General features: G+C 32.9%; 1 protein-coding gene across 2 annotated transcripts; it reads left to right on the top strand.

Annotated features, from left to right (window-relative positions):
* The first annotated feature begins 1,182 nt into the window (after nt 1-1,182).
* On the top strand, nt 1,183-5,535 carry LOC129310431 (cholesterol 22-monohydroxylase CYP90B51-like). 2 transcript variants are annotated; one of them, XR_008593111.1, is made up of 9 exons: nt 1,183-1,624; nt 1,694-2,018; nt 2,114-2,266; nt 2,336-2,587; nt 2,698-2,790; nt 2,897-2,975; nt 3,112-3,218; nt 4,690-5,051; nt 5,155-5,535. XR_008593111.1 is itself a non-coding variant. In XM_054952269.1 (8 exons), exons 1-8 carry the CDS (start codon nt 1,419-1,421, stop codon nt 4,966-4,968), a joined length of 1,494 nt encoding a protein of 497 aa, XP_054808244.1. In that variant the 5' UTR covers nt 1,183-1,418; the 3' UTR covers nt 4,969-5,535. The 2 variants fall into 2 exon arrangements, 1 of the variants encoding a protein (XP_054808244.1); XM_054952269.1 differs by having other exon boundaries at nt 4,690-5,535.
* The last annotated feature ends 9,362 nt before the right edge of the window (nt 5,536-14,897 follow it).

The raw sequence follows: 14,897 nt of genomic DNA, 5'->3' as shown, positions 1-14,897 counted from the left end.
TCAACTATCAATTTAATTTTAAATTGTCTTAAATGATCATGTTAGTCATTTAATTTAAGCTTAGAAACACAAATTAATTCTTAAATTAATTTAATGTGTAAAGTATATTAATGATATGGCATGTATGTGTAGCTAAATGAGAATAAATTAATTCTCAAATCAATTTAATTCTTTAATTTGTGTTTTGCTCTTTGTTTTTTAAAAATAATTAGTCATTTTTTGTATAAATAATTACATTTTTCATTAATTTACATAGCTATAGTCAATATTTTGATTTCTATACTAGTAGATTTTAATAATGTTACACCCTCTTTAAATAATAAAGACAAAATTAAAAAATTTAAGAGATTAAATTAATAACATTAAATTTAACAGGTGAAATCAATAAATGAGTCAAATTTAAATAACAAAAAGTTTTATTTTCCGCGATCAATTTAAAGTTTAGAATTTAGTGCAACAAAGGTTGAGTAAAAAATTACTAATTATTAATCATTTCCCCTTCTCTCTCGAACGAAATGTGTGTGTGAGGGGGGGGGGGGGCGTTGGGCAGAGCCATTAACTTGGACAAGCCTCGCTCAGTGCAGAAATTTAAAAAGTTCACATGGCCAAACTCTTTTTTTGAAATCAACTTCAATTTCTACTTTCAAAAATTAAGTTTTTTTTTCAAGTAATAAAACATTGCAGCACATAATAAACTGAACAAGACATATCTTGAAAATAACAATAGCATGAACAAAGTTTGAGAGTTGGTTCAACAATAGGAAAAAAAAAAATACAAGGATTGTCTCAAATAAGACCGATTATAAAAAAAAAAAAAAGGTATTTCTCTAAATCCTCTCCTGAAATGTTTCATGTTTATTTGGACTACTAGCCCGTGGTTTAAGCCAAATTAGTGACTATGGGATTTGGGACAATAATGGTAATTTGGCGTTTAAATGGTTTTTTTTTTTTAAGTTTGGAGTGGGTTCCGCCAAAAATCTAAAGCACAAGGGACATTCATGGAGGGGAGGAACGTAGCACATAGAATTAAATACAAAGAAATAAATTAATAAAAGTGATGAGTTAATCAAACTGGGTTTAAAGTATAAACATATAACTTAAAAGGTCTGATTGGCAGAGGACATCATTTTCCAAGTGTAAAGCCAATTTGGGGTCGCTACTTTCCGCTGTTTTCGCTTAAAGACACAAAGAGAAGCTTATATAAGCAACCTATTGGCTTCTTCAAGCTTTCATTGAGACCTTCCTCCTGCCCTTTTTCTTCATTTTATTACTCCACAAAATCGAAGCCCCTTTTCACTCTCTTTTTCTTTTCCCTCATTGAAAACTGCACTCTCCCAGCTTTTATTTTTGCTTAGAACAGAGAGATATCAGAACATATATACATAGATTACGCCACAACATCAGACAAGCCTCCCTCCATGTCTGACTCTCCCCTGGCTCTCTGTTCTATTATATCTCTCTTCCTTCCTGTCCTTCTCATCTTCATCCTCTTCAGAAGAAAGCAACCCAGGCTTAATCTCCCCCCTGGAAGGATGGGCTGGCCTTTTCTTGGTGAAACCATTGCCTATTTGAAGCCTTACTCTGCTACCACTGTTGGAGAGTACATGGAGCAGCACATAGCGAGGTACGAAGTTTTGCTCTATACTTTTCTCTACAACTTCGTGCGGCTCATAAACTTGTCTCTTGTTTTCAGGTATGGCAAGATTTACAAGTCCAAGTTGTTTGGGGAACCGGCTATAGTGTCAGCTGATGCAGGGCTGAACAGGTATATATTACAGAACGAAGGGAAATTGTTCGAATGTAGCTATCCCAGAAGCATTGGAGGAATCCTGGGAAAATGGTCTATGTTGGTGTTGGTGGGTGACATGCACAGAGACATGAGGGTTATATCTTTGAATTTTCTCAGCCATGCGAGGCTACGGACACATCTGCTGAAAGAGGTTGAGAAGCATACCCAACTTGTTCTTAGCTCATGGAGGGAAAATTGTACGTTCTCTGCTCAAGATGAAGCCAAGAAGGTAAAGTTTTTTTTTTTTTTTTTGGGTGCTGAGTCCATTGATTTGAAGTGAAAGAAAGGAGTGAGAACTAAAAGGGTGTTTCGTTTGGATTGCAGTTCACCTTCAATTTGATGGCAAATCATATTATGAGTTTGGATCCTGGGAATCTTGAAACAGAGCAATTAAAGAAAGAGTATGTGACATTCATGAAGGGGGTGGTTTCAGCTCCTCTGAATTTTCCTGGAACCGCGTACAGGAAGGCCTTAAAGGTGAGAATATTCAAGCTTTAAATCTTAGAGCACCCCTCAGTTGTACTAATTGATTACTGTTTGTTTCAGTCCCGGTCAACCATACTGAATTTCATAGAGGGCAAAATGGAAGAAAGAGTGAAGAGAATCAAGGAGGGGAATGAAACTCTGGAGGAGGATGATCTTCTGAACTGGGTTCTGAAGCATTCGAATCTTTCAACAGAACAAATTCTCGACTTGATTCTGAGCTTGCTGTTCGCTGGACATGAAACTTCGTCCGTAGCCATAGCTCTTGCTATTTACTTCTTGCCCGGTTGTCCTCGAGCTATACAGCAACTAAGGGTAAGCAAGTACGACGACAGTGATCGATACTACGAAAATTATGCAGTTACAGAACTTAAAATCTTATTTTACACGTATGATCTCATCATTATTATCCTGGAAAATTGTAGGAAGAACACATAAAAATAGCCAAAATGAAGAAGGGAGCAGGAGAAACGGAATTGACCTGGGAAGACTACAAAAGTATGGAATTTACTCACTGTGTAAGTTCCCTCTCTTCTCCCAAGTTTTTTTGACTGCTTAGAAGTTAGCACTGATGAGTCAAAGACATTAGTTCAGAGTCAGTAAATTGCTACCTTGATTGTGAAGGTTGTGAACGAGACACTTCGGCTGGGAAACGTTGTGAGGTTCCTTCACAGGAAGGCTCTCAAAGATGTTAGGTATAAAGGTAGGAGGATGGATAATTCATAATTCAATTTTGTTTTTCTTTTTAGGTTATTCTTATGAAGAAAATGTTTAATACTTTGTGGGTGTGTTTTTCTTTCTTTCTTTGTTTTTTTTTTTTTTTCCTTTTCTTTGGAAAGGTTATGACATTCCATGTGGATGGAAAGTCTTGCCTGTGATTTCAGCCGTGCATCTGGATCCTTCACTTTTTGACCAACCTCAACACTTCAATCCATGGAGATGGCAGGTCACTTCCTTCTCTCTGCTTAATGCTTGTAGCTCTAGACAGCACGCCTTCCCTATAATTATTGTCCCTTTTTCTAAAGCCATGGCCTTTTTTTTCCCAAAAAAAAAAAATCATGGGAATCAAAAGATGAGAGCCAGATGTCCCCGAGCGCTTCAATTGGTACTTCCCTGTGGATCCCCACATCAAATCACTCCCACTTTCTTCATTCTCCGTCTCTTAACCAAATACTCAAACAGAGTGGAATGGAGGGGGTTGGGTTTTTGCCAAAAAAGTAGTTCTAGTCTTCTCCTCTTGTATGTTATCTTCCATTCCCCTTCCTTTCTAGAACACGACACGATTTTTATTAGGTACGGCATTTCATACCTCCCAGCCTCCCACGTTGGTACACTCTTGTACGGCGTTGAAAAAAAGCCCCCAACCTACAAACTATATGCGTTGTTGACTACTCAGGTTCATGCTTATAAATCCTATAGTTTTAGAATCTTACCTTCAATTCAAACCTATGGTGGTCACTGAACTAAATGGCATGATCAAATCATTATTGCTTCTCAAAAGCATCTTCTTCAGAATGCCCGGGAAATGACTAGGGTTATTCTTTTGCTTTGAAGCATGTACATTAATCAACAAAATATATATATATAGATATAGATATAGATATGTTAACGGGGTGCATAGCGAAACAACACCATCCACTGGATGTAGGACACTGCGGGGTCCAGGGCCATCTTCGTCGAAGCCGTTAGGGCAAGTGTATCACGAATAGGAAGGTGATAAAAGGTACATTACAAGGAACAACACAACAAGAGAGGAAGAGGGGGTCGATGGTAAGATTGATTAACGTTGTGCTGAGATATCATTGAGATGAACTGTCATGATCATCGAGGAAGAGATTTTTGATATAAAAGGGTTAGAAGGATGCGTGTGCGGGGGCCGGGTGGGACCCGGTGGATGCGCTGCGAGGAAGATGATGATGATGATCAATGATCATGGCTCCTTTTGTGAACGTGTGGGCAAGGGCCACGGGAGGTTCAGATGATCATTAACGCCCATGTGGAAGTGGGGCTCTCACGTGCACGTGCATTTGTGCCTTTTTCTCTTTTTCCTCCCTGCCTGGTCCTAACCCCTAATTTAATACTCTCTTTTTTAACTATTGCCATAAATAAAATACATCTCAAAGTTAAAAATCGAGAAAAAGCTATGTGGCTGCAGCTCTAGCTCTAGCTAGTGGCAAGTGAGAAATGGCCCAAAACGGCATGTCAATTTATAACAAATAACAATATGAAAGCGACAGGTACCACCACCGCCACCACCAGAAGAAAACCAAATCTATCATCCATCTTCTGCCTCAGATCGTGGGATATGGCCTTTGTCTTGTTTACTGTATTAGAGAAGCATTTGAGTTCGTATATACTGAAACGTATGTATCAGAATAGACGAGTCCTTGTGTAATTATTGAAGTGATTTGGTGCAGAACAACAGCAGCAACAATAATGGAAGTAGAAGTGGAAGCTCTTGCCCGAGTGGAAGCAACAGTGCAGCGAGTCACAACTTCATGCCGTTCGGTGGAGGACCGAGGCTGTGTGCAGGATCAGAGTTGGCTAAACTGGAAATGGCAGTGTTCATTCACCATCTCATCCTCAACTTTCAGTGGGAGTTAGCTGACGAGACCGACCAGGCTTATGCATACCCTTTTGTCGATTTTCCCAGTGGCCTACCCATCACAGTCCAACGTCATCACTCTTTGATTTGATCCATTTATAAAGCTATACATATTGCAGCAGCCAGATATGAGGAATTAGGGGAAATTAATTAAATATGATTATTGTTAATTAGGTATCTGTTATCTACCAAGTTCTTTAATAAAAACGCGACATGCATGCGAATAAATTTTGTCGAAAGGATTACACCACGTAACATGTCATGTTTTTGTTGATAGAACTTAATGACGAGGGAGCTTCCCCCGTGCGCGGCAAAATCCGAGACAATCCAAGGGGGCTGGTGGATGATTCATGTATGTACAAATTCAAAGTTCTTTTGACTTTTCGCGTGAATATAACGAATGGGAAGACAAAGGTGACTTGATGCAGAGTCAGTGTATATTAAGCAGTAGGACCACTTTTACTTCTTCCAGCTCGATCTACATTTTCTTCTTCCTTCACAATTTCTACTTACCCCTGCCCCACCATGCACCTACATTGTTGTACATTTCATATATTTCTCCCAAAAGACAGGACAGCTGCCAATAGTATTAATTCATTTATATATGTGTGGGTGTGGGTGTGGGTTTGTGTATGATCATGGTATTTTGTTTTCTCCATCTCCACATGTGTAATCTATCTGCCTTTACCCTTTTGTACTACATATATATATATGATCCACTCAACCTTTCTATAGATATATGATGTATCATATATCCATTACATGCGTACGTTCCCTTGCTTTATAAGTTTGTTTAATTTATCCTTAAAGCAAGAATAGATCTTGGTCTTAGCTAGCATCGCTGTCTCGGTTATAGAAACACATGTACACTAGTGACCAGTCGAAACAAATATTTACTCTGAGGATTGGTTCTCGTATTATACATGCATACCTACCAATTTTATGTTACTGTGCTCAGAGTTGGACGTTTTTATATTATGTGGAAGAGGCAGAGGAGATGAAAAGGGTGAAGAGTGAAATCATTCTATTGAGTGACTTTATGGTGCAAGTTGGCGTAGGGGTGTACTTATTCATGGTTCATTATTGGATGCTACAAAACCAATGTAATATATTTGTATGAATGTTTCACCATAGAATGTAGGTTTTTAGTTTATACTTATTTATTTTTGGGTGAGACTAACGATGGCCTGTTGCAGGCACAAGTTGCAAATCATTTTGACTTAATAATTTGAGTAATTAAAGTAGATACAATGAGTTGATAATTTTACCAAACCCCACCTTTATTTCACAGCTATCATACCATTGAAATAATTATGTTCAAGACATAATTAAGTGTTAAATATAAATATTTCTTTTTAATATAGATTCAAATTTTGATTTACAAAGTTGTAAGAGACTCATTCCTTTTTCAAGACCTACTCCTATAAATATCAAATCCCCACCTTTAAGAATTTTTCAATAATTTCCAGGCATTTGGAATGTTGGGCCTCCTTTTTGTTTTTGTCTATGTTTATCAAGTTTTATTGAATTACATTTGAGTGGCTAAATGGGAGTCAGTAATTTAGGTAGATTGGCCTGCGACATGAAAAAGATGTTATTTTGTTAAGCCAAATCTTAAATTTTTTTTGGATTTATTTAGACTAGCCAGGTAGGCTTAGTCCAAATTAGCATGCCTAAGTTAAATTTAAATAAAAATATTTACTTTAGTTCAAGTTTTTCTATGCATAACATGATGCGTAAATGGATTCTCTAAGGTTGAATGAATTTTATGAAATTTGTGTTTTTTTAGAGAGAGAGAAATTTTTTGTTTTATAAAAAATAACATATATAATGAGCAAAGATATTAGGAAAAAAACTTTATAAAAATCTATAAATATCAATTTCAGAAGATTTAAACTTCATGTATAAACCCACGACCGTGCTGTTAGAAGGTATTAGGTTCTTTTCACCTAACCCAACTAATGTCTCTTTTTGATGAAATTTGGTGTAAGTATCAACATCGCTTTCTTTTTTGAAAAAAATTTACCACTACTAAGATTTATATTTAAACATAATTAAATTCTAAACACCACTTTTAATAATTTTTTTGACAATATGTGTGCGTGTCAGAGAATCACGATAATGATAAAAAATTATTAACATCAAAAGCAAATTTTAGAATTAATAAAAACTCCTTGAGCGCTTGAATTAAAGCATATTTCGATGTAACGCAGCAATTATATTGAGCAATCAAAAAGTCTACTGCACTAAATTTAAATTGATGCCTAGGTGTATGTTCTATAAATGAGAAAGATTTGGAAAAATTATGATGTGAAAAACTTGTTTACGAATAAATCTTATGAATTTGTAAAAATTATCACTCAAAACTTAAAAAACTTGGCTGTAATTAATTTATCAAGTAAAATTATAAAAAAAAAAGTCCTTGGATTCTCAACCATTCAACCAGTGTTGGCAGTCGTTGACCAGAGGTCAGCTAGCATTGATCAGTCACCTGGTTGGCGTTAACCAGTCAAACATAGGTTTTTTAAAAAAATATTTTTATTAAAATATTAAAATTTTAATTTTTACTACAACATATTTTTATCTATGACAACAGCTAAGAACTGTTGCAGTAAGGTACAAAACTATTGTATATAAATATAGGCGACAGTTTTTTGGTGTCAAATTTGCCACCGTTACCTGTACTATAAGGTAACGGTCTTTTATATTTTAAGTCATAAATCATAAGCCTGAATAAGCAATTGTTTTTGCCTGTTGCCTGTTATATGTTATAAGTATAGGGAACACTTAAAAATTATTGTGAAAATATTAAATAATTAAAATTTAATATTTTTTCATTTAAGATTTGAACCCTAATCCACTTAAAATAATGAGATTATTTTAGCTACTTTTCCAACATGGCTTTTATTTATTATAATGTAAAATATTATATATATATATAGATATTTTTATGTTAAATTTTAAAATTTTCTAATTAATAATAAGAAATTTAGAAAATAAAATAAATAAAAAATAAAAGAATATAGATAAGTTATCAAAAAAAAATGAAAATAATTTTTTATTAGTAGAAAAACAATAGGCAATAATTTTTAAATGTTGCCAGAAAAAAGATTTATAAGCAACATTCATTTTTTTTGGTTGCCTAATAAAATAGGGAATAATTTTAAAATGTTATGATAAAAGTACCATTATAAGCAACAATCTTTTATGTATTTATTTAAAACTTTTATTACAATACTTAAAAATTGTTGCATATTCTACTTTAGACAACAATTTGCAAACATTACCAAATATTTATTGCTTAAAATATGTATTGATAGCAACATTTAAAAAATGTTTATATTCATATTAGGCAACATTTTTAAAACTATTGTAATAAAAATTGTTGCCCAAAGCAAAAAGTATTGTAGTAAATTACAAGTCAAACATCACATAATAACAAGTAAATATCCAATATTTACAAGTAAAATATTTTATATTTACAAGTCAAGCTCTTGTAAGATTAATGCTTCAGTATTTATTTGTTTAATAAATAAAAAGAAAATAAAATAAAAAATACTATAATATTTAAAAATTAAAGTTTGCAAATTTAAAAACTAGACTTGTAAATTAAGATATTTAACTTGTAAATATATCTGAAATTCAACTTCTAAATATGTGAAGTTAATTTGTAAATATTAACTTGTTAATATTGTAAGAGGTTAGCTTGTAAATGTAAGAAATTTGAGCTTCAAATCTTGAAGAGTTACTTTTAAATATGTGATGAATATTAAAATACGAATAATTTAATTTAAAATATTTTTTGACCAGCCAACTCTAGCCGGCCACCAGTCAACAACTTCCCACCACCAGTCAACGACTATTTGTGGTTAATTAACACTGGTCAAAGGAGCGGAAGTCTAAGTATTTATATCATGTGACATGGTAAGTTAATTATAATAAAATCCCTTAAAATTGGAATGTATTTTCATAAATTCATAGAATTTATTTTTAAATAAGCTTTTTATGTGGGACTCAATTGTAATTTTCTCACACACACACACACATATATCAAACGTTGATTTTTTTTTTTGTTAAAAAAGTAGAATATACTCCCTCCGGTCCCATTTATAAGTCCAATTCTAGAAGGTGTATTTGGTCCCATTTATAAGTCACGGTGCGTCTTTTAGGTAATATTTGAGAGGTATTTCCAAAATTACCCTTCATGAGAGAGAAAAGTAACAGGACATTACTTTTAGATTTGTTATATAGGGGCATGTTTGAAATTTTACTTACTTTTATTCCTTGTACTTTTATTGTATTGGTATTGATGAGGTTGGTAGAAATGACTTATAAATAGGGCCGAGGGAGTACCAATTATGATATATACACAATGGAGGACAAAAATGTACTATAATGCTCATCGATTTAATGAGGGGTTAACTGATGGCGGTCTCCTTGTCAGTAGCCTCCTGGTTAGGTTAACTTTCGCTGTCACATGCAATTATATAATTTATGAGTCGCTCCATGATGATGCAGTAGCTTCATGTCTGGGGTCTTTGAGGATACACGTTATGGATTAAAACTTGAAGTGCTTATTCTTCTAAAACAGATAAATATGAAGTTACATATAAAAATGAGTGTGTGTCACTGAAAATTTTCATCCTGAGCTTGTCGCTTGCTCGCAATTACCAAAATACCAAATCCACAAGTTTGGCTGTTCGGAGCATTCACTCTCCAAATTGTCCCCCGACAAACGATAATTCTGTTACGTCAATAGGGCCAAGAAAGTCTTTTTAATATTTTTATGAAATACCACTAAATGTCACACCAAAAATTATTGATTTTAAATACGTGTCATGTCATCAGATGACCCTATCGCCTGATCATAGGAAGTCTACTTCTACTATTGGCTTGAGGATTGACGCTTCAGGTATAAGATATTTTTCTCACTTAAATTTCACGGTTGATTATTCAAGTTTTTCTTATTTCAACATTTTACCTTTTTTAGATATTTTAACCCATTCAGGGTCATTAAAACTTTCGTCAATATATTGGCTCCAACAAATACTTTCGTTGATACATGCTGTTGAATGCTAATATAGCAATTTAATCTTTAAAGAACATATTTACTTTTAAGTATATATTTTTTAATTAATTTTTTCATAAAATTAGCTATAGACATAAAAAATATAAACATTTTTATTAAAAAATTTAATATCAAGCGCTTATACACACACCCCCCAATTTAAATGTTAAGACCGAGGGGAGGCCCGGCCCAATATAGAATCCGTTGAAATGCAATGTGGATCTGCTTGGGAATAGCATTTGAATTGGGTTCTTGCCCCCAATTAAAAAAAACCAAATGAGAGAGAAAAACCAAAGGCGTAAATGTGTTGTTGGTTGTAGAGGCCTCTTTGCTGTTGCTCTCAAGCTCAGTTTTTGGAGAACTTACGTGATCCTTAAATTTCGTAGGTTAGTTATTTAGAACAGGAGGCACAGGAAAAGAGCTCAACTCTTACTTGGCAACCAGGCAGTGAGACACACAAGGATATGGTTTCTGGTGTTAACTTGCAGCATCTTTTAATCTTAATAGCGATCTGGTTGAAATTTGAAAAGTTAGGTTCAACGGCAGAGCCAAAATTTAAGAATAAGAGGGGTTAAGATTAAAAAACAAATATATTATAAAGCTTTTATAATTCTTAAGGGGTTGAAAAGATATAGCACCTATATAATTCAAAGAAAATTTTAAAAAATTGAGAGCAGTATGGCTCCTACTGGTTCCCCCTTTACCATTGGTTGAGTTGTTATATGTTATTGGTAATGTTCCTTGGTTGAACATCCATCCTTTCTTATTGTCTTAGAGCTGTAACGCCACAAAATTGAAAGCCTTACAACATCGGCGCATTTGGATTTGGAAATAGAGTGATGAGGTTGAATTAGAACGTGGATTCTCTTTAAATATAAAAAGAGAAAAATACGGAACTTGGACCATAACTTAGCTTTCCTCTACGTAAGTTAGCGGTTCAATAAAGTAGTGGTGCACAAAGCCTCGGTTGCCTAATTAGACCTCTATTAATTCCATACCTTTGTTATATCCCCACAAGATATTGATGGACAAATCACCATTTTGAGAAGCATCAAGCAACTAATTGATGTTCAATACGTCGTATTTAGACTTAAAGCTATCTGAGAAAACTCCAAAATTTCATACTGAATTATTCACTGCAATTATACTGAATTCATCCCCAACTTCTCCATTTTGAACAGGATTCTGATGGGGTGTTGAACAAGAGAATTGCATGATCTTAAATCATCATTAAACATCTGCGTTAGGTGAGATATATCACTCGACCTTCTCTACCTAGCAGATCATAAAACTCCATGAACATTCTTATTTCCGCTCTTCTAGAACAGACAAAGAAAAAGGAAGATAACATCACTAGTCCTTGTAGCAGAAGACACTCATGATTGCGATTCTCGAGTGTAATTATGGCTTCTTCTATCAACCACAACTACATAGCTGTGGTTTAAAGTTTAAACAATATATAATGTTTCCTAGGATGAGGCAAGTAGGAAGCGATGATCCAATGATATATACAATCAAAAAAAAAAAACTATATTTTGTAGGCTTTTGTCTTTTTAAGTTCTGATAACTTTTTTAATTATATATGATGGAATGATTGACTTGGTTCTAAACTCAAGGATCACAACGCTTGAATCGGACACTTGATGATCTTGGTCTTCCTATCTTAAGACTAGTGGCTGACATATAGGACTCTGCCTAGATGTATATATATATATATATATATATCCAAGACAGAAACATAGAAGTTTTCTTGAATCAAGGGCACGCTCAGGAGTTATGAACCATGGCTTAGAACCAGTGACAGAGACCTGGGTTAGTTCTAACTTGGCTTCTCACACTCTTGAAAGAGATATCTCATGACAGAGACTTGATGAAATCAATTGGTAATGCGAAGGGACGTGATGTCACATTCGTACGGGGAAGGTTATGCGACGAGGTGTGACGACGAAGGAATTGGTGGCAGTTATAGCGGAAACCAAATGTTTTCTTCAAAGGTTCAAACGGATCAACCTGCTCATGAGAATCACCCAGGTTCGCTTCATTTTCAAGATCATCCTTGAATTATTATTAGTGTTAATAACACCTTAATCCGACACTAACAACCTTTGTTTTGATGGGATTATTTGAGATGATAAAAGCATATGACAAGACGCAGGAGGGTAAGGTCAAAGAGAAGGAAAAATCAAGAAACCAAACAAACTCCAACACTTAGATGGCTGAATTTGGAGTGTCTAATATGTCCTCTTTGCTACCTTCTCTTATGTCTAAAATCTCAGTCTTCATTTAAAGATTTGACGATTTAAATTTTCTATTAATGTTTTAGTTTATACCGCAGTGATCAATTTTTGTATGCATTCCATATGTATAGCAGTATTAATAGAGATAAATGAAGTAAGACAATGTATCATGCGTACATGTAGAGTGGACTTCGAGTTTCAGAGATTGAGCAAATATATAAGGTTAGTTAAAAACAATATAATACCATATTAAGCAACAAAAATGACAATGAAATACTATGCATTAAGATTTACAAAACAGAAAGAATGATGAGATTAAACATTAGATGGATGCATATACTTTTTTTCAAAGACATGCAAGTTAACTTCCTCCTATTTTTTTTCTTATGGAAACTTCCTCCTATTTTAAATGTAGAGTTTAGATAACTAATTCACGTCAATTAAATAAATTAATTAAATTATTTGTTTATAAAAAATGAGTATTGATGTTGCTAAAATATTCCTCCTTTTATTCATTTACATTGAAATCTATCTCAATCGATTGCACAGATTGTGTATGCAAATTAATAGGGACAGTTTGGGGAAAACGATAAATATGAGATAAAGAAGATTGAATTCTTACATTTAGGACACAAGAAATTATATGTAATTTTTGAAAAAAAAATTTGTGTGCATCTTGAAAATGTCGTATACAAACAAATAACTTCATCTTAAATATATGAGCTAATTGAAGATTTGTTTTCATTTGTTAAACACCGGTGTCTTTCATCTCCTACTCCCTCCATTCAAAAATATAAAGCATTTTTTAAAAAATTGAATATTAAAAAATGTAAAATATTTTTGGTCTTTCAAAATATAATTATTGCTTTTTTTTAAAGTGTCCCTATTGATAATGACTTTATATTTATTGTAGCGTGTTTAATAGGGGTAAATATGAAAAGATAGAATTAATTTAAAAGTAAATAACAACTTTATTGAGGGGTAAAATTTGGTTAAAAATGCCTTACATTTTTTTACAGGGAGAGTATATTTATGTGTTTTTTTTCCTCCAATATCCTTATTATAAAGCTAGTAAATGGTTATGCTTGACTTTTAAGGACTTAGGCCTAAACAAACCATATTACCTTAAAATAGGTCTTTTTTCAAGCATGACCTATATTAATTAATTAGATTTAAGATCGAGCTCATAACTCTTTTTTTATTTATTTTCATTTTTTATTTTTTAAAAATTTTATATTATAATATTACATATTCATTTTTCAAAATACAAATTATAATGTTCAACAATTAAAAATAGGCAACATATATTTTAAATTTTAAAATATAAACACATATTCTAAAGTTTGACTTTAATTTAAAAATTGAAAATATATCATTTTTAGGGGTAAAACTAAATAAGGCCAAAACAGATAGCTTTAGCCAATTTTTTTAAGATTTAAACGAGATGGGCATATAAAAATATCACAATTTTCAAAGTTTAGAGTCTTAGAAAAGGAATTTAAATGGAGAGTCAAGTCTATATCACTTTTAAGGGTAAAACTAAATATGGCCTAAATGGATATCTCTAGCCCATTTTTTAGGGATTAAACGGGTTGAGTTTATAAGTTCTTTTATGTGAAAATATCAAAATTTTCAAAGTCAAAGCCCTACGAGAAGAATTTAAATGAGTAGCTGATAAATTCAATATGTGTTCTCAACTCTCCTATTGACCGCAGGCAATGATTAAAAGAAAGAATATTTTGGAAAAATCTAACATATGTTGTTTAACAAATAACTAGATTAACTAATTTCCTCAACTTGTGTAAGGTAGTTAACTAGATAACCTTATGCAATTTTTTGAATAAGCATAAGGAGTAGGCTTTGCTGAATGCAAAGAATATCTCTCCCGATGTGGTGAAAGTAATAGGTAAATCTCTCTCAACTAAATTGGAACATATATAAGAATTAGGATTTGAACCTCTAAATCAATTATTTAAATAACTAGAGTTTCTCCTGATCATGTTAACTTTAATTGCTTACTTGCTTTTTACATTTTAGTGGGGATGAATATAATAAACATTCCAAGCCACATACACATGAGAACAAAATGGGCTTTCAAAATGACAATGACTTGTTTAAATTTGTTACTTGTGTAAAGTACTAAAAATCAAATCGGATATTGAATTGGCTGAAATTAGGGGTTAAAGATTCAATTGGGGTTGAATCGAAGTCAAACCAATCATAATAAAATAAAATAATTTAAATAAAAGTATATTAATCCTCAACACATCCATCCATATTTAAAATTTAATATTTCATAAACTCGTATAGAATGACCTTCATGGCTTCAAAGCAATAGGTAATTAATATGGATATATTTTTAATTATATAGTTATTATTTTAAATTATAATATGAGAACATAAATTTTAAATGAATAATAATAATCAAATCAAAACTAAACTTGAAAAATTAAGCTCATTGGGCACAGCATCTCTTTTTCTCAAAAAACAAGAGAATGTACACATTAAATATTTAGAATCACAATTTTATCCCCTGATTCTTACACTTAACCCACAGCACTTTTCATTTATCTTCTATTCATGATTTTAACCTTTGGTCAAAACAATATCATGTGGAGGCACTTCTCAACCTTCTCCATTCTTCTCTCTACTTTTAACCTTGTCATTTCCACTACTTTCAATCTTTCGACCTTGTTTTATCATCTCCCATTTTCA

The sequence above is a fragment of the Prosopis cineraria genome, unplaced genomic scaffold (genome assembly GCF_029017545.1).
Source record: "Prosopis cineraria cultivar Desert tree isolate PC_DT_omini unplaced genomic scaffold, ASM2901754v1 PC5, whole genome shotgun sequence".
Taxonomy (NCBI): Eukaryota; Viridiplantae; Streptophyta; class Magnoliopsida; order Fabales; family Fabaceae; genus Prosopis; species Prosopis cineraria.
This window is presented reverse-complemented; position numbering and strand designations above follow the sequence as displayed.

Bases quoted from the DNA above. Each gene is read 5' to 3' on its own strand.
- LOC129310431 (XM_054952269.1), top strand. From the start codon at position 1,419: ATGTCTGACTCTCCCCTGGCTCTCTGTTCTATTATATCTCTCTTCCTT. The intron at 2,019-2,113 runs GTAAAGTTTTTT...TTTGGATTGCAG, and splicing joins CTCAAGATGAAGCCAAGAAG to TTCACCTTCAATTTGATGGC. The intron at 2,976-3,111 runs GTAGGAGGATGG...TTCTTTGGAAAG, and splicing joins CAAAGATGTTAGGTATAAAG to GTTATGACATTCCATGTGGA.